Raw genomic sequence first — 27,704 nt, forward strand, 5'->3', positions numbered from 1 at the left:
CCAGCGTTTAGTATAGTGTCTGGCTCGTAGTAAGCGCTGAACAAATGCCATTAAAAAAAACAAAACCCACAACCCAGAACCCATTTCAGTCATGTTACCCAGTGGCTGTGCCTCCCAGAGCAGTAAGGAGGAGTGAGCTCAGGGGAGTGACCCAAGGGGAGAGTCGCAGACTCGTGGCCTGAGTTTTTTGGGGTCCCCTCTCCCACGGAATGTCTTGGTTTGGAAATTGTCATCGGGTGGACTTGTTCACATAGGCTGTACTTGTGCTGCCTCATGGTGGAGACCCACACTTACAGCAGCCCGCTTTTTCTAGGAAATGCCAACTAGATCCATTTCCGAGGCCCACTCTTAGCCAAACATCCCCCGCACTCGGGGGGCATCAAGCCCAGAGCTCACTGCTGCTGCCCACCTGCTACCTAAGGAGGCGAGGGCCCTGGCACCTCTCTCTGGACCCCTTCAGATGTTACCCTTCAGATGTTATGTTGCCAACTTGTACTTCCCAAGCGCTTAGTACAGTGCTTTGCACACAGTAAGCGCTCAATAAATACGATTGATTGATTGATTGATTGATTGATTACCCCATCATTTCAGTCCCGAAGCCCTTGAGGGAGAGGAGAGACTATTTGGGGGAGAAGTCCCCCGAGGTGCCTGATTCCAGTTTGCTTGTCCAACCCCTGGCCCTCTCTGGGAGGGAGAGAATCAACATTTCCCCCGGGATAGTCAGTCAGACGGGAGGACAGACAGCCCTCACAGCAGCTGGGAGACACAAAGCAAGTCTCTGTGGGGCGGCCACCGCCCAGGAGAGGTGAACTGCTCAGTTCCAGGAAAAATACCATCTAGGCCAGAGGTTTCTCCAGAGATCCCAGCGGGCAGGGGAAACTTCTTGCTCCTTCTCCAGGCCAGCGATGCTCCGGGGTGGCAGAACTGGAGCCAGAAGACCTGCCTCTCCCTCACGCCCACCCCACCCAGATTGCCCCCCTGCTAGCCCAAAACTGTTCCCCAGCAGTGGTCTCTGCAGTCTGTGATCATAGTGCAGTCAGCACAGCCACACTGCAGCTATGCTGCAGTCAATGCAACCACACTACAGTTAGCACGGCCACACTGCAGTCATCACATCCATGCTACAGTCAGTGCAGCCACACTGCAGTTATTGCAACCACACTACAGTCAGTGCAGCCATGCTAATTATGGTATTTGTTAAGCACTTACTCTGTGCCAGACGCTGTTCTAAGCGCTGGGGTAGATACAAGGTAATTGAGTTGGATGCAATCCCTGTCCCACTTGGAGCTCACAGCCTCAATCCCCATTTTACAGATGAGGAAGCCGAGGGAAGAGAAGTGACTTGCCCAAGGTCACACAGCAGACATGTGGCAGAGCCGGGATTAGAACCCCTGACCTTCCGACTCCCGGGTCCATCCTCTATCCACTAGATCAGGCTACAGTCATGGCAGCCACGCTGCAATAATCAAAGCCATGCTGCTCATTCCGCAGGAGCAGGAACCGAAATGGAGCTGCAAGAATCCACAGGCCCGGAGGCCTATCAGTCCCTAGCCATAAGCCATTCAGGCCTCCAGCAGGCTTGGGGATCGCAGACCTGGGCAATAGAAGAAAGGAAGGGCAGGGTCGATTTTATTCTTCCAAACAGTGCAGTGTTCTGCATACAGTAAGAGCTCAGTAAATACCATCGACTGAATGGGGCAGTCAATCAATCAATCAATAGTATTTATTAAGCACTTACTGTGTGCAGAGCAATGTACTAAGAGCTTGGGAGAATACAATATACCAGAGAAGGTAGACACGCTCCCTTCCCACAAAAAGTTTACAGTCTAAAGGGAGAGACAGACATTAATATACTTTATATTAGATTATATATTGTCCGGAGGGAGAGACACATAAATAATAATAATGTTGGTATTTGTTAAGTGCTTACTATGTGCCAAGCACTGTTCTAAGCACTGGGGTAGATACAAGGTAATCAAGTTGTCCCACGTGGGGCTCACAGTCTTCATCCCCATTTTACAGATGAGGTAACTGAGGCTCAGAGAAGTTAAGTGACTTGCCCAAGGTCACACAGCTGACAAGCAGCGGAGGTGGGATTAGAACCCACGACCTCTGACTCCCAAGCCCGGGCTCTTGCCACTAAGCCACGCGGCTTACAGATACGTTCTTAAGTGCTGTGGAGCTGAAGGAGGGGCAAATAAAGGGTGCAAATCCAAGTCCATGTGCAACACAGAAGGGAGTATTAATAATAGCAATAATAATGACAGTATTTGCTAAGTGCTTACTACATGTCAAGCAAGCACTGTTCTAAGCACTGAGGTAGATACAAGCTAATCAGGTTGTCCTACATGGGGCTCACATTCTTAATCCCCATTTAACAGATAAGGTAACTGAGGCACAAAGAAGTTGAGTGACTTGACCAAGGTCACACAGCAGAACCAAGGTCCTTCTGACTCCTAGGCCGGTGTTCAATCCAACGGGCCTCACTGATTCTGATTCACTTTCCCTTCAAAGCCCTACTAAGAGCTCACCTCCTCCAAGAGGCTTTCCCAGACTGAGCCCCCTCCTTCCTCTCCTCCTCCCCCCCACCCCCCCAGCTTACCTCCTTCCCCTCCCACAGCACCTGTATATATGTATATATGTTTGTACATTTTTATTACTCTATTTTATTTGTACATATTTATTCTTTTTATTTTATTTTGTTAACATGTTTTGTTTTGTTGTCTATCTCCCCCTTCTAGACTGTGAGCCCGCTCTTGGGTAGGGACCGTCTCTATATGTTGCCAACTTGGACTTCCCAAGCGCTTAGTGCAGTGCTCTGCACACAGTAAGCACTCAATAAATACGATTGAATGAAATTCTGTAGCCCTGATGTTGAACTCGCAGGTACCACCAGTGGCCATGGACCCTGTGTTGCTCTGCCAGGGTCCCTCCCTTAGTCATTATGAACACCAGCTGGGAGGAGGCCAGGCCACTTCCAGCAAGGAAGTACAGTGTTCTGCACACAGTAAGCATTCAATAAATATGACTGAATGAAGGTTGCCACCTGTCTCATCAAAGGCTTAAAGGCATTTGGGATCGCCCTGGCTTATTCCTTCTTCCTCCTCTCCTCCCTCTGGCCCCTGACTCACCCGACCCTACTTCTTTCTCCTGCCAATGAGCCCCTTGGGATGTCCCTGGGAGTAGCCAGCAGCAGGGGTGAGGGAGGGAAAACCAGCCTCTGCCAATCCCTGGATCAAGAAGCAGATTCCAGGGCCCGACACGGCATGTTTCATGTCACTGCTGGGCCTCTGGCTGCCAACAAAAGGACCTGTAATTGATTTATTTCTTTATATTAATGTCTGTCTCCCCCTCTAGACTGTAAACTCATCATGAGCAGGAAATGTGTCTATCACACCACTGAGTGATCGAGCCTGTGAGCCTGTGAAATCGGAAAAGGTCAGGCAGCCTCCATGCTCCCAGGGGACTGAGTTCATCAATGCCCCAAGAATTCAGGAAACAACAAGCGCTTAGTACAGTGTTTTGCACATAGCATCCATGACTGATGGATTGATCGTTTAGCACAGCCCTCCACACACAGCAAGCATTCAATAAATACCACTGAGTGATTGAGCCTGTGAAATCAGAAAAGGTCAGGGAACCTCCACGCTCCCACAGGGCTGATTTCATCAATGCCCCAAGAACTAGACTCTTCAGGAAACAAGCCCTATCCTTTTTGTTTTTTAAAGTATTTGTTAAGCCCTTACTATGTGCCAAGCACTGTTCTGAGCATTTGGATAGATACAAGATAATCAGGTTGGATACAGTCCCTATCCCACAGGGGGTTCATAATCTTAATCCCCATTTTACAGATAAGGTAACTGAGGCAGAGAGAAGTGAAGTGACCTGCCCAAGGTCACACAGCAGACAAGTGGCGGAGCCAGGATTAGAACCCAGGTTCTTCTGATTTCCAGGCCTGTGCTCTATCCACTAGGCCTCACTGCTTCCTACTTGCCTGCCGTGTGACCTCAGCCAAGTCACTTACTTAACTTCTCTGCACCTCAGTTTCCTCGACTGTAAAATGGGGATTCAATACCTGTTCTCCCTCCTACTTGATCGTGAGCCCCAACTGATTAACGTGTACCTAACCCAGAGGTTAGAACACTATTTGGTCATGGGTTCTAATCTCAGCTCCGCCATGTCTGCTGTGTGACCTTGGGAAAGTCACTTAACTTTTCTGAGCCTCAGTTACCTCATCTGTAAAATGGGGATTAAGACTGTGAGCCCCACATGGGACAACCTGATCACCTTGTATCCCCCCCAGCGCTTCGCACATAGTAAGCGCTTAACAAATGCCTTCGTCATTATTATTATTATTTGACACTAGTAAGTGTTTAGAAATACCATTCCAAAAAATGGAAAAGGTCATGATGCCTCTTTGGACTGGCTGGTACTGCCTGGGTGCTGTTGTGGAGAGGTTGTCCTTTACTGTGGAAACTTCTTGAACTTGATGTCAAGGAAACTTCATGGCTCCTTGCCATTCCCTAACCTCTTGTTTGCAAATGAAAATTAATTCACTGAGAATCCATTCTTAAAGTTGCTGCCAGTCCCCAGAGGATTGCCAGTTTTGCAGGGCAATTTGAAACTGTTGCTGTCCTCTTGGGAGGAGCCATATTATATGTTAATGGACATTTGTCATGCTTTAATTTTACAGGGCTTGTGTTGTAAATCCTTTCTTGCTTTCTCACAGTAACTCACTGAGAGATCTTCATTTTCCCAATATGGAAACTGAAACCACAGGAGCTGAGACATAGCACAACCATCCGAAGTGGTGGGGTTTCAACAGTTGGGAAACAATCATTCAATCAACCCTATTTATTGATCACCTATTGAGTGCAGAGCAGCATATAAAGTGCCTGGGAAAGTTCAGCAGAAGCAAAACAAACACCATCTCCCCCTCTAGACTGTTAGCTCCTTGTGGGCAGGGAATGTGTTTACTAACTCAGTTACATTGCACTCTCCCGAGAGCTTAGTACAGTGCTCTGCACACAGTAAGTGCTCAGTGAAGAAGCAGCGTAGCCTACTGGGTAGAGCCCAGGCTTGGGAATCAGAAGTAGCTGGGTTCTAATCCTGGCTCTGCCACTTGTCTGACATGGGACCTTGGGCAAATCATTTAATAAAAATAATGCTAATAATAATTGTAATAATTGGGGTACTTGTTGTTAAGCGCTTACTATGTGTCAGGCACTATACTAAGCACTGGAGTGGATATGAGCAAAGCAGGTTGGACACAGTCCCTATCCCAGGTAGGGCTCACAATCTCAATCCCCATTTTACAGATGAGGTAACTGAGGCACAAAAAAGTGAAATGACTTGCCCAAGGTCACAAAGCAGACAAGTGGTGGAACCGGTATTAGAACCCATGGCCATCTGACTCCTAAACCTGTTTTCTATCCACTATACCACACTGCTTCTCACCCCTTCCTCCCCTTTCTGTGCCTCAGTTGTCTCATCTGTAAAGTGGGGATTAAGACTGTGAGCCCTCCGTGGGACAGGGACTATGTCCAACATAATTAACTTGTATCTATACCAGCATTTAGTTCAGTGCCTGGCACATATCAAGGGCTTAAAAAATACCATTTAAAAAAATAAAATTAATAAATACGATTGATTGAAGCCAACTCCTGTCAGCTAAAATTGAGAAGTTTCCTAAAACGTCACCTACCTCTCAAAAAGCATATGGCCAATAGCCATTTAGGGACAGTCTCTATTCCTGCTGACATTAGTTTAGGGCTTATTTTTCCCAAGGGACACTGTCTGCCCTTTGCTGCCCAGGGCCCACTGAGCCAGCCTTGGATTTGCTGCCCAGGAGGCTCGGAGACAAAGAGAGAGTTTAAAAAATAGAGTTGAAAAGCAGGTGCGGCTACAGGAAATACTTCAGCAGGAACGGTAAACCTGAGGTATTTGCCTAGGGCCAGGTGGGTGGGGTGACTGAGGGACAGGATAGGGAGCCACCTGGCTAGTGGGCAGAGCACAGGCCTAGTGGGAGGCAGAAGGACCTGGATTCTAATCCCGACCCCGCCACATGTCTGCTCTGTGAAACTGGGCAAGTCACTTCACTTCTCTGTGCCTCAGTTCCCTCATCTGCAAAATGGGGATTAAGACTGTGAGGCCCCACGTGAGATGCGGACTCTGTCCAATCTGATTAAATTGTATATACACCAGTGCTCAGTTCACTGCCTGGCACATAGTCAATGCTTAACGAATGCAATAAAAGATGTGGCAGAGCTGGAATTAGAACCCAGGTCCTCTGGTTCCCAGGCCTCTACTTTATCCAGTAGGCCGCACTGTTTCATTCATTCATTCATTCATTCAATCGTATTTACTGAACGCTTACTGTGTGCACAGCACTGTACTAAGCACTTGGAAAGTACAATTTTGCAACAGATAGAGACAATCCTTACCCAACAACAGGCTCACAGTCTAGAAGGGGGAGACAGACAACAAAACAAAACAATAACATCAAAATAGATAAATACAATTATTGATAGATACACATGATTAATAAAATAAACAGAATAATAAACACGTACAAATATGCACTAGTGCTGTGGGGCCGTTGTTGGTGTTCCTTGGATGGTTCCTCCTTCCTGCACCAGGTTTTCCCAGCCACTGTTTCCTGTCTCTCCCAGTATCGATCTCTCCCCTCCTCCCTCTACCAGCCCCCATCTTCCTGGCAGGCCTCCCCTCAATCCCATCCCCACATTCCTCCCAAACCATTAGCCCCTTCCCTCAGTGAAGGGTCAGCAGCTCTGCTTCCCAGCTGGAGCATTCTTCATTCATTCAGTCCTATTTATGGAGCACTTATTGTGTGTACAGCACTGTACTAAGGCTTGGGAGGGTACAATATAACAATAAACTGACACTTTCCCTGCCCACAATGAGTTTACAGACTAGAGGGTGAACCTGCAAGGCAGAATTAACCTTAGCAGAGATTCCTAGTAAGATCTCTGCCTAGTAGTTTGATAGCCCTATTCATTCTTACCTCCTTCCCTTCCCCACAGCACCTGTATATATGTATATATGTTTGTACATATTTATTACTCTATTTATTTATTCATTTATTTTACTTGTACATATCTATTCTATTTATTTTAGTTTGTTGGTATGTGGTTTTGTTCTCTGTCCCCCTTTTGGACTGTGAGCCCACTGTTGGGTAGGGACTGTCTCTATATGTTGCCAACTTGTACTTCCCAAGCGCCTAGTACAGTGCTCTGCACACAGTAAGCGCTCAATAAATACGATTGATTGATTGATTAAATGGGTTATCAATATTCTTTGAGGAATGCTAGACCCTTGCTAAATGTTCCCTTTGCAGCACTTCCACTCAACCACCCGTTGAATCTGCTAAATCTGGGTTGGGAGGCTGCGCGGCAGCTCAGTGCTACTCGTCTGCAGTGTGAGCTTGGGCAAGTCACTTCATTTCTCAGCGCCTGAGTAAACCCACCTGCAAAATGAGAATTGAGACTGTGAGGACTGTGTCCAATACGATTTGCTTGGATCCACCCCAGTGCTCAGTACAGTGCCTGGCACTTAATAAATGCCATAATGATTATTAATATTATTATTATTATTTCCAATCGAGGCAGCCTCTGGTCTTGTCGAGTGAAGGAAAAGGGAGAATCCAAAATCAGGAGGGGAGTGGAGAGGCTGGCACCTGCCATGGGCAGGGAGGAGGAGAGGGGCAGATGGGGGCAAGGCAGATGGGGAGAGGGGGGCCACAATAGCAGGGGGGCCCACCTGAGAGGCAGCATGGCATAATGGCTAGAGCCCAGTCCAGGGAGTCAGAAGGTCATGTGTTCTAATCCCAGCTCTGCCACTTGTCTGCTGTGTGACCTTGGGCAAGTCACTTCACTTCACCAGCACTTAGAACAGTGCTTTGCACATAGTAAGCGCTTAATATTCACTTCACAGAGAAGCAGCGTGGCTCAGTGGGAAAAGCATGGGCTTTGGAGTCAAAGGTCAGGGGTTCAAATCTCAGCCCTGCCAATTGTCAGCTGTGTGACATAGGGCGAGTCACAACTTCTCTGTGCCTCAGTTACCTCATCCGTAAAATGGAGCTTAAGACTGTGAGCCCCCCGGGGGGACAACCTGATCACCTTGCACCCTCCCCAGCGCTTAGAACAGTGCTTTGCGCATAGTAAGCGCTTAATGCATGCCATCATTATTATTATGGTTATTATTATTAATAAATACGCTGAATGGATGCATTATTTTTATTTGGAGGGGACCAGGGGGGAGCAGGAAGCAGGAACAGGCCCGGGGCGGGGAGAGGAGGCGGGGTCGCTGCAGGTGCAGCTCAGCGACCTTGCAGTGCAGGTCCGGGCCCTTGCAGTGCAGCTCGGGGACATTGCAGTGCAGCTTTGGGCCCTTGCAGTGCAGCTTTGGGCCCTTGCAGTGCAGCTCCGGGGCTTTGCAGGTTGGCCTCTCCGGGAGGGAGCTAAGCAGAGGGCCAGTAGCCCGGTAGGTAGCCGGGCCCGGGGCGCAGGGTGGGCAGAGGTAGCCGCTGGAGGAGGAATCCCTCTCCCCCTCTTCAGAGCCCCCCTGAACGCGCACCTCCTCCAAGAGGCCTTCCCAGACTGAGCCCCCTCCTTCCTCTCCCCCTCCCCATCCCCCCCCGCCTTACCTCCTTCCCCTCCCCACAACACCTGTATATATATTTGTACGTATTTCTCTATTTTATCTGTGCATATTTATTCTATTCATTTTATTTTGTTCATATGTTTTGTTGTCTGTCTCCCCCTTCAAGACTGTGAGCCCGCTGTTGGGTAGGGACCGGCTCTAGATGTTGCCAACTTGGACTTCCCAAGCGCTTAGTACAGTGCTCCGCACACAGTAAGCGCTCAATAAATACGATTGATTGATTGATTGATTTAAGAAAGCATGGCTTGTAGGGTGGGAGGCTGCCCGGGAGCTGTCACTTTAAGGGGAGGGCTGCTACTGGGCCTTGTCTCTTTACGGGAGGGGAAACTAGTTCTGTCTCTTTAAGAGAGCAGGGGGGGGGGCTGTTTAGGAGCTGTCTCTTTAAGGGTGCATGGCTGGTAGAGTGGGCGGCTGTCCGGGTGCTGTGCCTTTAAGGGGACGGGGAGGGCTGCTGTAGGGGTGCTGTCTCTTTAAGGGAGGGAAAACACTGGGCGGGAGGATGTCCGAGTTCTGCCTCTTTAAGAGCGGGGAGGGCGGCTGTCGGATGCTGTTCCTTTAAGGGGACGGGGAGGCCTGCTGTGCGGGCTTTTTCTCTTTAAGAGAAGGGGAAACGCTGGGCGGGAGGCTTTCGGGGTGCTGTCCCTTTAAGAGAGCGGGCGGCTGGCTGGGTGCTGTCCCTTTAAGAGAGCGGGGAGGGCGGCTGTTCGGCCGTTTTCTCTTTCAGAAAAGGGGAAGAGCTGAGCGGGAGGCTGTCCGGCCGCTGTCTCTTTAAGGGGACGGGGAAGCCTGCCGTCTCTTTAAGAGGGCGGCTGTCGAGGAGCTGCTTCTTTCTTTAAGGGAGCGGGCGGCTGTCCCTTTAAGAGGGCGGCTGTCGAGCTGCCCCTTTAAGAGAGCGGGCGGCCGTCCTGGTGCTGTCCCTTTAAGAGAGCGCGGAGGGCGGCTGTTCGGCCGTTTTCTCTTTTAGAGAAGGGGAAGTGCTGAGCGGGTGGCTGTCCGGGCTCTGTCTCTTTAAGGGGGCGGGGAGGCCTGCTGTCTCTTTAAGGGAACGGGGGGACCTGCTGTTCCTTTAAGAGGGCGGGGAGGGCGGCTCTCATGGAGCTGCCTCTTTAAGGGAGCGGGTGGCTGTCCGACAGGGTGCTGTCCCTTTAAGGGGACGGGGGACGCCTGCTGTTCGGGCGCTTTCTCTTTAAGAGAAGGGGAAACGCTGAGCGGGAGGCTCTCCTGCACTATCTCTTTAAGAGAGCGAGGAGGGCAGCTGTCCGGGTGTTTTCCCTTTAAGAGAAGGGGACATGCTGGCGGGGGGGGGGGGGCTCTCCGGGCGCTGTTTCTTTAAGGGGACGGGGAGGCCTGCTGTCTCTTTAAGGGAATGGGGAGACCTGCTGCCCCTTTAAGAGGGCGGGGAGGGAGGCTCTCGAGGAGCTGCCTCTTTAAGGGAGCGGGTAGCTGTCCGACAGGGTGCTGTCCCTTTAAGGGGACGGGGGACGCCTGCTGTTCGGGCCCTTTCTCTTTAAGAGAAGGGGACACGCTGAGCGGGAGGCTCTCCGGCACTATCTCTTTAAGAGAGCGAGGAGGGCAGCTGTCCGGGCGTTTCCCCTTTAAGAGAAGGGGACATGCTGGGGTGGGGGGGCTCTCCGGACGCTGTCTCTTTAAGGGGACGGGGAGGCCTGTTGTCTCTTTAAGGGAACGGGGACACCTGCTGTCCCTTTAAGAGGGCGAGGAGGGCGGCTCTAGAGAAGCTGCCTCTTTAAGGGAGCTGATGGCTGCCCGGGTGCTCTCCCTTTAAGGGGACGGGGACGCCTGCTGTTCGGGCGCTTTCTCTTTAAGAGAGGGGGAAACGCTGAGCGGGAGGCTCTCCGGCACTATCTCTTTAATAGAGCGAGGAGGGCGGCTGTCCGGGCGTTTCCCCTTTAATAGAAGAGGAAACGCCTTTCCCGGCCGTTGTCTCTTTAAGGGAGCGGGCGGCTGTCCGGGCGCTGCCCCTTTAAGAGAGCGGTAGAGAGCGGCCGTCCGGGAGCGTTTCCCCTTTAAGAGAAGAGGAAACGCCTTTCCCGGGCGTTATCTCTTTAAGGGAGCGGGCGGCTGTCCCTTTAAGAGAGCGGGGAGGGCCGCTGTCCTGGCGTTTTCCCTTTAAGAGAAGGGGAAACGGTGGGCGGGAAGCTTTCCGGGCGTTGTCTCTTTAAGGGAGCGGGCGGCCGTCAGGGTGCTGTCCCTTTAAGGGCGGGCACAGGGTGGGAAGTGTTTCCCTTGGCTCCTGGCCGTGCCCACCCACCCCCTTGAGCCGTGCCCCCCAAGGGGGCAGGCCCTGACCCTGCACTGGGGGAGGGCACCGCACCCACCCTCCCTGCTTTTCGGGGGGCATTGCCCCCCCCCCACTCTTCTCTGCATGGTCGCCCACTGCACCTTTTTTTCTTTTACCCCCCCCTTGCCCCTCCCTCTACCCGCCGTGCCCCAGCCCCTGGGCACCCCCCCCCCCCATTCATTCATTCAATCGTATTTTTTGAGCACGTGCTGTGTGCTTACCGTGTACTAAGCGCTTGGGAAGCACAAGTTGGCAACATATAGGGACGGTCCCTACCCAACAGCGGGCTCCCCATCCCATCCCATGCCTCGTGGGCTGACCCTCTCCCCCCTCCGCCATGAACAGGACCCCCCTGAAGCGCTCCGGCATCCTGAGGATGGCCCTGTCGGGGACCTCGGACTCCCCCGGGGAAGAGGAGGATGACCCCGGCAAGGAGAAGCCCTTCATCCTGCGGGCCTTGCAGATCGCCCTGGTGGTGTCCCTGTACTGGTTCATCTCCATCACCATGGTCTTCCTCAACAAGTACCTGCTGGACAGTCCTTCCCTCCGCCTGGACGCCCCGCTCTTCGTCACTTTCTACCAGTGCCTGGTGACGGTCCTGCTGTGCAAGGGGCTCGGCCTGCTGGCCCTCTGCTTCCCGGGCACCCTGGACTTCCCATCCGTGCGCATGGACCCGAAGGTGTCGCGCAGCGTCCTGCCCCTCTCCCTGGTCTTCATCGGCATGATCAGCTTCAACAACCTCTGCCTCAAGTACGTGGGGGTCGCCTTCTACAACGTGGGCCGGTCGCTCACCACCGTCTTCAACGTCCTGCTGTCCTACCTGCTGCTCAAGCAGACCACCTCGTTCTACGCGCTGCTCACCTGCGGGGTCATCATCGGTGAGAGGCCCGGGGCCAAAGGGGATGCCAGTAGGGGCGCGGCCAGGCACGCAGAGGGATGGAAAATGATGACGATGGTATTTGATAAGCACTTACAATGTGCGACGCACTCTTCTAAGCTCTGGGAGGGGATACAAGGTGACCAGGTGGTCCCACCTGAGGCTCACAGTCTTCATCCCCATTTTACAGATGAGTAAACTAGGCACAGAGAAGTTATGTGACTTGCCTAAAGTCACACAGCTGATAAGTGGCGGAGCAGGGATTAGAACCCACGACCCCTGACTCCCAAGCCTGCGCTCTTTCCACTGAGCCACGCTGCTTCTCTATGTGCGACGCACTCTTCTAAGCGCTGGGAGGGGATACAGGGTGATCAGGTGGTCCCACGTGACGCTCACAGTCTTCAACCCCATTTGACGGATAAGGTAACGGAGGCCCAGAGAAGTGAAGTGACTTGCCCAAAGTCACACAGCTGACAAGTGGCGGAGTCGGGATTAGAACCCGCGATCTCTGACTCCCAAACCCGGGCTCTTTCCAACTGAGCACGCTGCTTCTCAACCACGAGTCCCTCTGGGTAGGACTCACAGGGAGGTAGGCCGCCCTTTTGCCTTCCTCCCCCATGCCTTCCATCCTTCCATTTGGAGCGCCGTAGGCTCTGGATTCTCCCAAGTGCTCAGCACAGTGCTCTGCGCATGGTAAGCGCTCAATAAATGTGATTGGAGAGCCCGGAGGTTGGGACTTGGTCATGGGCACATGTGGAGTCATGTCCCACCTCCAGGTTCTTATCTGCTACTTTGTCTGGGATCTGGAATCTGTGACCTTTAATCTCAAGAAGGAGCAAAGGTAACTCAGGCCTCACTTTCATGCATGTGTTGGTGAGGCAGGGATGGTGTCTTCTAACACTTGTGTACTCTCTCCAGTGCTTACAATAATAATATTAATAATTATGGTATTTGTTAAGCACTTACTATGTGCCAAGCCCTGTTCTAAGCACTGGGGTAGATTCAGGGTAATCAACTTGTCCCATGTGGGCCTCACGCTTTTAATTCCCATTGTACAGATGAGGTAACTGAGGCCCAGAGAAATTAAGTGATTTTCCCAAGGCCCCGGAATTAGAACCCATGTTCTCTGATTCCCAAGCCCGTGCTCTTGCCACTAAGCCACGCTGTTTCTCGTACTGTGCCCTGCACGCAGAAGGCAGTTGATGCGGTAATGATGATAATCGTGATATTTGCTAAACATTTACTATGTGCCGAGCATTGGGGTAGAAACAGTGTTGTCCCTGCTCTGCATGGGGCTTGTGGCCTAAGGCGGGGAATTGAATCCCCATTTTGCAGAGGAGGAAACTGAGGCACAGAAAAGTGAATAACTGGGAGAAGCAGCGTGGTCTAATGGGTAGGGCTACAGGCTTGGGAGTCAGAAGAACCTGGATCGAATCCCAGCTCTGCCACTTGCCTGGTGTGTGACTTCGGAGAAGTTTCTTCACTTCTCTCTGCCTCAGGTACCTCATCTGTAAAATGGGGATTAATACTTTGAGAGCCATGTGGGACATGAACTGTGTCTAATCTGATTAGCTTTTATTAACCCCAGCGCTTAGTACAGTGCCTGGCACATATTAAACACTTAACAAATATTTTAAAGAAAAAGAAAACTTGCATTAAGTCACACAGCAGTTGAGTGGCAGTGCCTGGGTTAGAGTTCCCTAAACTACACTCCTTGTTAGATGAAATAAGCACTGAGGGGACCTGCATAACTCCAGGTTCGTTTTGGGGGGGGCGGCTGGTGAGGCTCATTATTCCCTCAAGAGAATCCCTCCCACCAGCAGTTGCACTGTGACCCCCAAAGACCCCACTCGGGGCAAGGTATATGGGAACCAAGGCCACTCCACGTGAAACCACCCCCCAGGGAGAGCTGGGATGAGTGACATCCTGGTTTTCTAGTGAAGAGCTCCTGCTTCTCTGCTCAAAGGAGATGGTGGCATTGGAGTTTGAGGGTTCAATGTGTAAACTGGAACCGCCTGTGGGTTTGAAGTGGCTCGTTTGCTTGTCCAGTATCAGATTCATTGCAAGGAAAGTAGGATTTGGAGAAGGGATGGTCACTGCTGTGGGAGCGTATGCTCAGCAGGGACTGTATCCAGGACACCTCCGTCTGAGAGCGCAGTAGGGAAGTACAGGGTGTGCTCAATCCTGGCAGCCCTCCACCTCCACCCCTCGAGGAGCTGGGAAGGCCCTGAAGGATTCCCAGCAGCTTCTGACCTGAGCTGGGAAGCCTCTCCCCAGGTGAGCTGTGGAATGTTGGTGTGGCTCTCCCGAAAATCCTCCTCTGTGACACACGCCCTTCCGCACGTCCCCGGCTCCCTCAACTCTAAGGAAAATGCGCTGCTGCCACTGCCAAAGTAATATCCCAGTTCCACCAACACCCCAAGTGCTGCCTTCACAGATACTCTGGTGTCCCGCCGTGGGAAATGTGGGGAAGAGAAGAAGGGTGAGCTGCTAAGGAAATTGGAGAGCCCTGGGCTTGGGTTTTGAGAGGAAACTGCAGTAGCTGATTAGGAGATAATGTCCCAGAAGGGAAAGTTGTCATGGGTCAGGGATTTTCATGGGTCAGGGGATGGACACAGAATGCTGACCACAACCCACTGCCCCACTAAGGCTCCAGTTTGGCCTAATTTAGTGGAGGGAATTCATACTGAAGTCATGGCTCCATTCCTAATTTAGAATTCATCCCCAGGGGAGAACAGGTCAACTGACTCTCCTCTAACATGGCTTCCCTGCCTTCCTCCAGGGACATAACAAGACTGTAGACTGTAAGCTCATTGTGGGCAGAGAGGTCTGTTATAATGTTGTACGCTCCCAAGCACTTAGTACAGTGCTCTGCACACAGTAAGTGCTAAATATAGTTGACTGACTAAGGAGGAAAGACTGGGGGAACCAGTTCCCTGGGTCTCAGTCCTGTTGCAGGGACCGGTGTACACATCAGCCAGTAGGCCCAGGGGTTCAGGCTTCGCTCTCTTCATTTCATTCTGTAAATTTCCATCCATGTGACGGGCCCCTCAAAACCTTGGCCAGCAGTAGGTCGCTAGTGTTTGGAGCCTGATCCTTAGTTCTTTTATTTTTTTCTTTGTTTGTTTCATGCCTTCCTGGGCCCTGGGAAAGGGGGCTCGCTGGCCAACCAGCTGGGCTACCAGTTCAGCCATTAAGGTGGTTGGCACAGCCAGTTCCAAGCGGATGATGAAGAGTTGGGAGAGGAGGGTAGGGAGTGCTGATCTTCAAGAGCGCAGTCCATTCCTCCAGCAGGATTGATTCCCTGAATCAGAGCCAGATGCCAGTGGTGGCCCCCACCCGCTGCTGCTCTTGGGGGTCACAGTGACCCAGGAGTTAGAGGGGAGGCGAGTGGCTCAGGGCCATCCCAGGGGCCAGATTGAATCTAGACCTCTGTCCTCGAGGATGGAAAAGGCAACCTCTGTGCCTGCCACTCACAACTCCCGTGTCCTTGTCAGGGCAACCATGCTGGCTGGACATCCTCTCCTCACTGCCCACGGTGCCCCTGGCACATGGAAGAGACAAGACCTCAGATGAATACTGACCCGTTCCTATCCTTCTCTTTGGCTGCAGGGGGCTTCTGGCTGGGTGTGGACCAGGAAGGGGCAGAGGGCACCCTGTCGTGGACGGGCACCCTGTTTGGAGTGCTGGCCAGCCTCTGCGTCTCGCTCAATGCCATCTTGACCAAAAAGGTGCTCCCGGCCGTGGATGGCAGCATCTGGCGCCTAACCTTCTACAACAACGTCAATGCCTGCATCCTCTTCCTGCCCCTCCTCCTGCTGCTGGGGGAACTGCACACACTCGCCGCCTTCGACAAGCTGACCAGTGCCCACTTCTGGGGCATGATGACCCTGGGGGGGCTCTTCGGCTTTGCCATCGGCTACGTGACCGGCCTGCAGATCAAGTTCACTAGCCCCCTGACCCACAACGTGTCCGGGACGGCCAAGGCCTGCGCTCAGACCGTGCTGGCCGTCCTGACCTACGAGGAGACCAAGAGCTTCCTCTGGTGGACGAGTAACCTGATGGTGTTGGGGGGCTCTTCCGCCTACACCTGGGTCAAGGGGCTGGAGATGAAGAAGTCACAGGAAGAGCCCGGCCCCAAAGCTGGGGAGAAGGGCGAGACTGGGGTCTGAGCCCACCCCCTACCCCCACAATGGGTCGAGTCTGGTCCCGGGGCGGGGTACAGGAAGGGGGAAATACTCAGGGGTAAGAGGAAAGGTGGGGGAAGGTATTGTCTGTGGATCCGGAGACCTTGGCTCGTAGGGAGTTTGATTGAAGTCTGGGTTCTGGACCAGAGGGCTGCAGGGGTGGAGTCGATGGAGTTGATCTTGAGATTTGGGGGGTGGAGGAGGGGAGTTACCTTTTTTTTAAAAAAAACAAACACTATTGGAAATCTGCCAGCCTCCTTTCAAGCCCTTCTCCCCACTGCCACCACCCTGGGAGAAGGGACCAGTGGGGGACATTCCACTTGTGAAGCAAATTGGGTCTAACCTAAGGGCTGGTTCCTATGGTGCAACCTGGAGTAAAAGGGTATTCTCCAGGCACCGGTCTGTTTTTGTCTGCAAATCAGTCGGTCAGTCAGCTGTATTTATTGAGCATTTACTGTGTGCAGAGCACTGTCCTTAGCACTTGAGAGAGTTTCCTTGCTGCTCTCTGGCACAGTGTGCTTGTGTGTGAATCAATTTCCCCCACCCCCAGTACACAGGAGTGACCATGATGAAAATGCAGCAGGGTGCTGGGGGAGTTAGGAAAGGAGGCCAGTGGGTGAGCAAGATGTCTCCAAGCATGGGCTTCCTGAATTGAGTGTGGAGTATTTTCTGGGGGAATTTTGGTGCTGTCAGGGTTAAGTGGCCATAGGCACAGACACACACCCAGAGCCCCAGGGCTTCCTTGGCCAGCAGCAATGCTTCCTGTAAGAAAGAAATTACAAACTTTGCCAGTGGCAGGAAATGAGGAAAATGTCCACAAAATGGAAGAGGAGGTGGGGGTGCACTGGAGAATGCTGGTGATTCATGTGATCAGAAAATGCCATAGTTTGGTAATATGGGACCCTGAGGAGGAAGGGGCAATAATCAGACCTCCCCACCCATTCCACTCCCCCAGACCAAACCTGCAGCTCTGCAGGCCTCTGGTCCTGGTTCCCTGAAAGCCCCAACCTGGTGGGTAATATCCATGGGCAAAGATGACTCCCTTCCAAGACTGTCTTGGCTGGGGCTGGCAGACTCTGAGGTTCAGCACTCATGAGTTGTGGCCCAACCTATTCTGGGTGGAATTTGGGGGGTTGGAGTCCAGACAAGTGAAGCCCTAGGCCAGTGCTGCTATTTCCAGCATCAGATTTTTGAAAAGCTGGCTGAGGCTTCTGCTTGCTATGGCTTTGGATTAGACTAGACTGTAAGCTCGATTTGTCAGGGAATGTGTGCTTATTGTTATATTGTACTCTCCCAAGTGCTTGGTACAGTGCTCTGCACACAGTAAGCGTTCAATAAATATGATTGAATTAATGAATTGGGTGGCTCAGGCCTTACTAGCTTATCACTAAAGCATAATTGAGCCTGGGGGGCTTTCCAGAGAAACTAGAAATCCCCCAGCAGGATGTTTCAGATGGATTTCTGAGTCGTGTTCTTGGGTCCAGGCTCCTGAATCCCATTACCTGAAATGCTGCTCTTGCCTGTTTGAGCACCCGACTTCTGTTCCCCTGAGGAAGCGTTGAGGGGGGCCCCCTGAGCCCACGAGCTGGGCTCATCCTGGTCCTTCAGCCAATTCCTTCTGACCCCTCACCCCCTTGAAACACTAAGGCATTTTGTACTGTGTCTTTAAGGGAGGAACCTGGGCACTCAGACTCTTAACCCTCTCCATACACCTTGTCAGTGGCACCAAGGTGGGGTCTCGCACCCAATCCCCACCTTCCCAATCTCAATTTGGATGATTTTTATATTGGAACTGGTGGTGTAGCAGCCCAACCCGGCTTACTTGTTGAACTTGTTTAATAAAAGAGCAGTGAATGCCAAGGGGAGGAGAGAGAGGTGGATGAGACTCACTATACCCATTTGACTAAGAATTGCACATTATGGACCATTTCCTTTTCCTTGTGATTTATTAAAATGCAATAATAATGATATTTAGTAAGTGCTTAATCTGTGCTACTTGGGGTAGATACCAAATAATCTAACCACACAAAGTCCATGTCCCACACAGAGCTCACAATCCAAGAGTTAGGGAGAGTGCATCTTTTATCACCAGTGCACGGAGAAGACTGAGGCTGAGAGGTCAAATGACTTGCCCGAGATGGAACTAGATGGGATTTTGGAATCAGTTTATTTTACAAAATTCTGAGGGAGGTGTGCAGGCATTTGGAGTTGAAAATGTGGCCCTGGTGCCCCCCACCTCACATCAGCATCCAACCAGGAAATTGGGGAAGTGGGATGGAGTGGTCTCTGTTTTCTGCCTGAAGTTTGGGGTCTTCAAGTCAGGGAGAGGAGGTGGGGATTGTGGTAGCAGCATTCTCTGTATCCTATTCTACCCCCATGTTAATTTCCCCTCCTCCCCCAGAAAGCAGCCCCAATATCCTCTCCAACTCCTGACAGTAGGTCTTTCATTAGGCTCACCCATCAAAGATTCCCCGGCTTCCAAAGAGCTTTGGGGTGAGGCTAGGGGTAAGACAGTGCCCTGGCCCTCTGCCTTCCATGACCTCTTTACCCTCATAAAAACATATCACCTAACTTTAAATCTAATTTAGGGCCTTAGAACTGCAAGTGAAATAAGGACACAAATAAGAACAGCATACAAAGTTTGGCTGAAGTGCAAGAGTCCTGTTGTTCTGAGCCAGCCTCACCCAGGGGTGCTAAAAGTTTGTGGGGCAGGGAAAGAGGGGCTAGGAGGTAGGGACCTGTTTCTCTCCCAGCTGATGAATCCCTTTCCCTGTCTGTTTCTCAGTTTCCTCACCCATAGGGGAGACTCGTCCTACCATTCCCGGGAAGCAGAAAGGGTGCAGTAACATTTGGGAGAAAGAAATTGCAGTTATACCTTCAAGGGATTTGGATGGGAAGCAGACCACAAAGGCCTTTGTAAAGCAGAGCCCTTTTATAAGCATATTAAAGCTTTATGCCTTCCCAAAACACCTGCCTTGAAGTAATTCTAGGCCATTATTCCACCCACGCAGGAGAGAGAAAACCCAGAAGGAAGAGGCTGAAATCTCACCCACGCAGGAGAGAAAGAAAACCCAGAAAGAAGAGGCTGAAATCTGTCTGCCTCCAAACACCTTCCAGCCGTTATTATTATAATTAAGCATTTACCATCCTCAGTGGATTCACAAATAATAACTGGTATTCGTTAAGCTCTTACTATGCATCGGACACTGTGCCTCAGTTACCTCATCTGAAATATGGGGACTTAGACTGTGAGCCCCCCGTGGGACAACCTGATCACCTTGTAACCGCCCCAGCGCTTAGAACAGTGCTTTGCACATAGTAAGCGCTTAATAAATGCTATCATTATTATTATTACTAAGTACTGGGGTAGATACAAGAAAATCAGGTTCCACACAGTACCTGTCCCACATAGGGCTCAGAGTCTCAATCCCCATTTTACAGATGAGGTAACTGAGGCCCAGAGAAGTGAAATGACTTGCATAAATGGCCAGACAACCTTCACTGGAGAGCAGGGAAGCAATTCTGACCCTAATAAATCCGTCTAGATGCCTGTGAAATGGGGGCCTTTTCTTAACAATAATTGTGGTATTAATTAAACATTATGTGCCACTGTTCTGGGTGCTGGGGAGAGATATAAGATAATCAGGTCAGACACAGTCCCTTGTCCAAGATGGGGCTCTCATTCTTTGGTATTTGTTAATAATAATAATAATAATTGATGATGATAATGGCATTTGTTAAGCGCTTACTATGTGCGAAGCACTGTTCTAAGCACTGGGGAGGATACAAGGTGATCACGTCCCACATGGGGCTCACAATCTTAATCCTCATTTTACAGACGAGGTAACAGGCTCAGAGAAGTTAAGTGACTTGTCCAAGGTCACACAGCAGATGTGGGGGAGCTGGAATTAGAACCCATGACCTCTGACTCCCACCCTGTGCTCTTTCCACTGAGCCATGCTGCTTCTCAAGTGCTTAAGTGTTAAGTGCTTACTGTGTGCCAGGCACAGTACTAAGCACTGGGGTAGATACAAGTTAATTAGGTTGGACACAGTCCCTGCCTGACACGGGGCTCACAATCTTAATCCCCACTTCACAGATGAGGTAACCAAGGCATAGAGAAGTTAAGTTACTTGCCCAAAATCATCCAGCAGGCAAGTGGCAGAGTGGGAATTAGAACCCAGGTCCTTCTGACTCTCAGGCCTGTGCTGTTTCCACTAGACCACTCTCCATCTCCAGCCTGTCACCTCCTTCTCTGTCCCTCTCAGCCTCAGGAATTTGTGGCTGGATTGCCACCTCTAAAGTGGTGGGGTCCCCTCAGCAAAGGGAGCTGTGATAATATGGGAATGGGCCCCTTTTCTAGTTGGGAAAAGTAAGGTATAGGGAAGGAACTTGGCTGAGGGGTTCCAATGGGGGCAGACCTGGACTCATTTTAGAACAGGGATTATATTCTGGTTTGTTTTGGGTTTGGGTTTTGAGTGGGAGGTGATTTAAGCACTTACTATGCACCTGGCAATGTACTAAGCACCAGGGTAGATACACACTAATGGAACTTTTAATCCCCATTTTACAAATGAGGTAACTGAAGCACAGAGAAATTAAATGACTTGCCCAAGGCCACACAGCAGAAAACCTAGCATTAGAACCTAACTCCTTCTGACTCCCAGCTTGTGCTCTATCCACTAGGCCACATTGCTTCTCCTGCCCCACTGCTACCACTGGTTGTGGTTTACTTTGAGATTTTCTACAGGTTGGCTAACACCCCCTTCTCCAAAACTTTCTCCTGTAACTCTTGCAGCTAGTCATGGCCTTGGGGTTAAAATTCTCTCCCTTGAATTGAGTGCATGGCCTTCTCCCCATGAAGATTGGCTTAACCCCTGACCAGCCCCTGGGCCCAGCTGAACCTCCAAGAACAACCAAGGAAGCGTATACCCCTTCCTCCCCTACAACGTCAATAGCAGGATGGAGCCATTTCTTCAGTCAGCCCCAGGTTTCTAGCTCAGTATTGTGGGTTGATTGGACATTGACCCTCCAGCCAGTTATAATAATAATAATTACAGTATTTGTTAAGTGCTTATTATGTGCCAGGCACTGTACTAAGCACAGTTATCAGGCAACCATTCATTCATCCATTCAGTCGCATTTATTGAGCGCTTACTGTGTGCAGAGCACTGTATTAAGCGCTTGGGAAGTACAAGTTGGCAACATATAGAGACGGTCCCTACCCAACAGCAGGCTCACAGTCTAGAAAGGGGAGACAGACAACAAAACAAAACATATTAACAAAAGAAAATAAATAGAATAGTAAATATGTACAAGTAAAATAGAGTAATAAATCTGTACAAACATATATACAGGTGCTGTGGGAAGGGGATGGAGGTGGGCCGGGGGTGATGGGGAGGGGGAGAGGAAGGAGGGGGCTCAGTCTGGGAAGGACTCCTGGAGGAAGTGAGCTCTCCGTAGAGCTTTGAAGGGAGGGAGAGAACTAGCTTGGCGGATGCTCAGAGGGAGGGCATTCCAGGCCAGGGGGAGGACGTGGGCTGGGGGTCAATGGTGGGACAGGCGAGAACGAAGCACAGTGAGGAGGTTAGCGGTGGCAGAGTAGTGGAGGGTGCGGGCTTGGCTGTAGAAGGAAAGAAGGGAGGTGAGATAGGAGGGGGCGAAGTGATGGACAGCCTTGAAGCTGAGAGTGAGGAGTTTTTGCCTGATGCGTAGGTTGATTGGTAGCCACTGGAGATTTTTTGAGGAGGGGAGTAACATGCCCAGAGCGTTTCTGCACAAAGATGATCCGGGAAGCAGGGTGAAGTATAGACTGAAGTGGGGAGAGACAGGAGGATGGGAGATCAGAGAGGAGGCTGATGCAGTAAGCCAGTCGGGATAGGATGAGAGATTGAACCAGCAGGGTAGTGGTTTGGTTGGAGAGGAAAGGGTGGTTCTTGGCGATGTTGCCAAGGTGAGACCGGGAGTTTTTGGTGATGGATTGGATGTGAGGGGTGAACGAGAGAGTGGAGTCGAGGATGACACCAAGGTTGCGGGCTTGTGAGACGGGAAGGATAGTAGTGCCGTCAACAGTGATGGGAAAGTCAGGGAGAGGGCAGGGTTTGAGAGGGAGGACAAGGAGTTCAGTCTTGGACATATTGAGTTTTAGATGGCGGGCAGACATCCAGATGGAGATGTCTTGAAGGCAGGAGGAGGCACGAACCTGAAGAGAGGGAGAGAGCAGGGGCAGAGATGTAGATCTGGGTGTCATCAGCGTAGAGATGATAGATGAAGCCGTGGGAGCGAATGAGTTCACCAAGGGAGTGAGTGTAGATAGGGAACAAAAGAGGACCAAGAAGTTACCCTTGAGGAACCCCTACAGTAAGGGGATGGGAGGGGGAGGAGGAGCCCACAAAGGAGACTGAGAATGAACGGCCAGAGAGATAAGAGGGAGCCAGGGTGAGGCTTAGGGAGGCTGAGGAAGGCAGGGTGAGGAGACACGCAACAAAGGGCTCCAATCCCAGGCCCTCCTCCCTCTGGTCCCAGAAAAGGTACCAGGTATGGAATTCCATGAACCATGAATCCCCTCCCAGTGCCGATTCTAGTCTAATCTCATCTGCTCTTGTGGATACAAAGGGCAGGGCAGGGCTAGGATAGTCAGGGTTTTCACAAGTGTCTTCCTCGTCCCCTTGACTTCTGTTGAGAAGGTTGGGGAAAGGGAATCATTCATTCAATCATATTTATTGAGCGCTTACTGTGTGCAGAGCACTGTACTAAGCGCTTGGGAAGTACAAGTTGGCAACATATAGAGACGGTCCCTACCCAACAGCGGGTTCACAGTCTAGAAGGGGGAGACAGACAACAAAACAAAACATATTAACAAAATAAAATAAATAGAATAAATATGTACAAGTAAAATAAATAGAATAATAAATATGTACAAACATATGTACAGGTGCTGTGGGGAGGGGAAGGAGGTAAAGTGGGGGGGGAGGGGGAGAGGAAGGAGGGAGCTCAGTCTGGGAAGGCCTCCTGGAGGAGATGAGCGCGCGCACACACACACACACACACACACACACAGGCAGTCAATCATACGTATTGAACGCTGACAGTGTGCAGAGCACTGTACTAAGCGCTTGGGACAGTACAACAATATAACTGTGTCCAACCTGATTACCTTGTTTGTATGGGGAAGCAGCGTGGCTCAGTGGAAAGAGCACGGGCTTGGGAGTCAGAGGTCATGGGTTTTAATCCCCGTCTAATCACTCTTCTAAGCTCTGGGGAGGTTACAAGGTGATCAGGCAGGTTGTCCCATGGGGGGCTCACTGTATTAATCCCCATTTTCCAGATGAGGTAACTGAGGCACAGAGAAGTTAAGCGACTTGCCCAAAGTCACACAGCTGACAACTGGCAGGATTTGAACCCATGACCTCTGATTCTCCTCTCTCTGCCAGCACAATTCCCAGCAAATGGGATGATGTGTTGTGGGCCAAACTGCTCTGCCTCTGACCTTCACAGCTATATTGAGGACTCTGGATACAACATGGGAGATAATTCTGTGCCCTTTGGTTTCCCTACTTCCCCTGTGAGCCTCATTGAGCATCTCCAGGGGCTGGCATTCTCCCCTCACAGTGGTGCCACTTTTGTCCCTTGGGGTTCTGGGAAGAAGGGTCCGTGTATATGTAAAGTCAGTGATTCTTGTTGGGGCTGCTAAAGGAGAGGGGAAGACTGGGCCAAACTCTGCTGGTGATTTTTCTTGAGACCTAGAAGGGGTTATTTCACAAAATAATAATGATAATAATGGTGGTGATATTTGCTAATCAATCAATGGTATTTACTGAGTGCTTACTGTGTGCGAAGCAAGCATTAAGTACTTGGAAGAGTACAGGAGAAGCAGCATGGCTTACTGGAAAGAGCACGGGCTTGGGAGTCAGAGGTCATCATCATCATCATCAATCGCATTTATTGAGCGCTTACTATGTGCAGAGCACTGTACTAAGCACTTGGGAAGTACAAATCGGCAACATATAGAGACAGTCCCTACCCAACAGTGGGCTCACAGTCTAAAAGGGGGAGACAGAGAACAAAACCAAACATACTAACAAAATAAAATAAATAGGATAGATATGTACAAGTAAAATAAATAAATAAATAGAGTAATAAATATGTACAAACATATATACATATATACAGGTGCTGTGGGGAAGGGAAGGAGGTAAGATGGGGGGGATGGAGGGGGGACGAGGGGGAGAGGAAGGAAGGGGCTCAGTCTGGGAAGGCCTCCTGGAGGAGGTGAGCTCTCATGAGGCAGGGCCTAATGGATCATGGGTTCTAATTCAGCCCCTGCCACTTGTCAGCTGTGTGACTTTGGGCAAGTCACTTAACTTCTCTGTGGCTCAGATACCTCACTGTAAAATGGGGAAGAAGACTGTGAGCGCCACGAGGGACAACCTGATTATCTTATTTCAACCCCAGCGCTTGGAGCAGTCCTGGGCACATAGTAAGTGCTTAACAAATGCCATCATTATTATTATTACTGTGCAACAGAGTTGATAGAAATATTCCCTGCCCACAATGAGCTTAAAGTCTAGAGGGGGAGACAGGTATTAATATAAATAATGTATAGATAGGTACATAAATGCTGTTGGTCTGAGGGGGGAGGTAAAAACCAAATGCCCAAAGGGTATGTGTCAAGCACTGTAATAAATGGTGGGGCGGACACAAAATAATCAGTTTGGACACAGTCCCTTGTCCCTCATCAGGCTCACAGTTTAAATAGGAGAGCCGATATAGAATCTCCACTTTACAGATGAGGAAACTGAAGCAGAGAGAAGGTAAGTGACTGGCCCAAGGACACTTTTTTCACTTTTATTGTCCTGCACTCAGTAGGATTGCCAGCTGCTCTCCTTTTGAAAGCAGAGGTGTGTTCCAGGGAAGGGCTGATGAGCTGGGAATGTGGGGAAAAAAGTAGGCTGGCTGACCTAGACATCAGAAGGACCAGTAGCCCCAAGAATGAACGACCACCCAAGTCTGCACAAAAGGCAGAAGCAATGATATACTCCTGTGAAACCCAAACCTAGGAGAGGAAGTATTTCTACAAATATCCAGAGATGAAACAGCCAATTCAGAGTTTGGAGACTCACCAAACCCCAGGGAGATAGTAATCCTGGTATTGATTTGTTCAGCACTTTTTGAAAAGCTCTAGATAAAAAACCCCAGCCCTGTCAGAAATCCATTTGGGCTAAAATGAACAGATTGAGACTTAAAAGCTGCAATGGTATTGGTATCCATCAATCAGTGGTATTTGTGCAATTTACTGTGTGCAGAACACTGTACTAAGCACTTGGGAGAATACAATAGAACAAAAAGAAAATGAACAAAAGTCCATACTACTGGCTAGTTAATAAGAAACATTTATTTAGCACTTTCACATCTGCTAAGCACTAGCATTTGCCTTCATTGGTTACTCCTCATGAAGACTCCCTGAATGTGTCCATGTTATTAACAATTTACAGATGGGGTGAAGAGTTTGGGAGTTTCATTCATTCATCTGGATTTATTGAGCCCTTACTGTGTGACTAAGCGCTTGGAAGAGTACAATACACCAATAAACAGACACATTCCCTGCCCACAACGAGCATACAGTCTAGAGGTGGGGAGACAGACATCAATACAAATAAATTAAAGATATGTATATAAGTGCTGTTGGGCTGGGAGGGAGTAAGAGCCAAGAGAGCAAGTCAGGGTGATGCAGAAGGAAGTGGGAGACGAGGAAAGTTGGGGCTTAATCTGGGAAGACTTTTTTGGAAGAGAGTTTTCTCAAAGTCACACAGTAGTATAGGAGTAATGGGTGAACTGAAGACACAAAGTCTGGGCTATTTTCAGAACCTGGCTAAGCACACAGAACTACTAGGCCCTTTTTTTTGGAGTCTCCCCATCCCCCCTCATACATTACTGACTGGGAAGTAGCACCCGATAAAATAGCTCTGGTGGAAAGAGAGGAGGGGGAGCACCATGTACAGTTCCATGTTGTCAGGATGGATGCAGCAAGAACGGAAACCAGATGGTCAGCAGGCTCCTCGCTGCATTGGGAAATTCTTCAGGCCTTTTAAGGTTTTGTGTCAGTGAAGTCCCTTACCATCCGGGGTCTCTGGGCTAAGAGGGCAGACCTGTAAGAATGTGCAGCTTTAGATGGATAGATCTGGGCTGGAAGTTTGCAAGGAGTTGGAATGACTCTCTGAATCCTCTCTCTAAATCCTTCTATTTAGAACCCTGCCTGGTCTGGCTCACATCCAAGCTGCTCCATTCCCTTTTTTTTTTTTTTTCCGCAATCTCAATCCCTGAAGCTGATACACAGAACAGAGGCTTTATGCAGCCAAAACCACATGAGGGCTCTCCTGCCCAAAACATTCCTCCAGAAGAGAATTCCCTCTATTTAGGGTCACAGATGCCAAGGTCAACTACTTCAGTCTCCTGCCTCCAAGCAGGATGATACCTAAAACGTCTTGGAGTTATCTTATTGGTTAAAAATTCAGGGGCACAGCAGGCTATGCCAATGTTAAGCCACTCATTGTTGGTAAATTTGGGTTGAAATGGAAATCATTCCTCTTCTTTTGATCTCAGTGGAGAATAATAACTGTTTTTCACCATCAACATTAAAGTAACCTACCTACCCTTGAAGACAATAATAATAATAATGATGGCATTTATTAAGCGCTTACTATGTGCAAAGCACTGTTCTAAGCACTGGAGAGGTTACAAGGTGATCAGGTTGTCCCACCGGGGATTCGCAGTCTTAATCCCCAGTTTACAGATGAGGTAACTGAGGCCCAGAGAAGTTAAGTGACTTGCCCAACGTCACACAGCTGACAATTGGCGGAGCCGGCATTTGAACCCATGACCTCCAACTCCAAAGCCCGTGTTCTTTCCACTGAGCCACACTGCGTCTCAATATTAAGTCACTCTTCACCCTTCCAGATTTATAAATTCCAACTCCTTTCGCTAGAATATTAATATTTCCTTTTTTGAATGACACGATTCTTCTCAGGACTTCAGAGGACATAGGTTCTAATCCTGCTCCGCCACTTGTCTGCTGTGTGACCTTGGGCAAGTCACTTAACTTCTCTGTGCTTCAGTTACTCCATTTGTAAAAGGGGATTAAGACTGTGAGCTCCATGCAGGACAACCTAATTACCTTATACCTACCCCAGTGCTTAGAACATTGCTTGGCACATAGTAAGCGCTTAACAAATACCATAATTATTATTATTGTAAGCACTTAGCACATATCATTATTATTATTATTATTATTGTATCTATCCCACCGCTTAGTACAATGCCTGGGACACAGTAAGTGCTCAACAAATACCATTAAAAAGACAAGAAACCTTCTGTGAATCTCAGAGGAGCAGCGTGGCGTGAGCCTGTAGTTGGGTAGGGACCGTTTCTATATGTTGCCAACTTGTACTTACTTACTGCACACAGTAAGCGCTCAACAAATATTGTGGGTTCAAATTCATTCATTCATTCATTCATTCAATCATATTTATTAAGTGCAGAGCACTGTACTAAGCACTTGAGAAGTACAAGTTGGCAACATGTAGAGACAGTCCGTACCCAACAATGGGCTCACAGTCTAGAAGGGGGAGACAGACAACAAAACAAGACATGTAGACAGGTG

At 49.9% G+C, this 27,704-nt stretch overlaps 1 protein-coding gene across 2 annotated transcripts; it reads left to right on the forward strand.

Annotated features, from left to right (window-relative positions):
* The first annotated feature begins 8,423 nt into the window (after positions 1-8,423).
* SLC35C1 (solute carrier family 35 member C1) lies at positions 8,424-18,013 on the forward strand. 2 transcript variants are annotated; one of them, XM_038764845.1, is made up of 3 exons: positions 8,424-8,502; positions 11,327-11,859; positions 15,471-18,013. In XM_038764845.1, the coding sequence occupies exons 2-3, from the start codon at positions 11,358-11,360 to the stop codon at positions 16,028-16,030; spliced, it is 1,062 nt and encodes a 353-aa protein (XP_038620773.1). In that variant the 5' UTR covers positions 8,424-8,502; positions 11,327-11,357; the 3' UTR covers positions 16,031-18,013. The 2 variants fall into 2 exon arrangements, with proteins under 2 accessions (XP_038620773.1, XP_038620772.1); XM_038764844.1 differs by lacking the exon at positions 8,424-8,502 and having other exon boundaries at positions 11,238-11,859.
* Positions 18,014-27,704: the final 9,691 nt, after the last annotated feature.

This window comes from Tachyglossus aculeatus, chromosome 22, assembly GCF_015852505.1.
Source record: "Tachyglossus aculeatus isolate mTacAcu1 chromosome 22, mTacAcu1.pri, whole genome shotgun sequence".
Taxonomy (NCBI): Eukaryota; Metazoa; Chordata; class Mammalia; order Monotremata; family Tachyglossidae; genus Tachyglossus; species Tachyglossus aculeatus.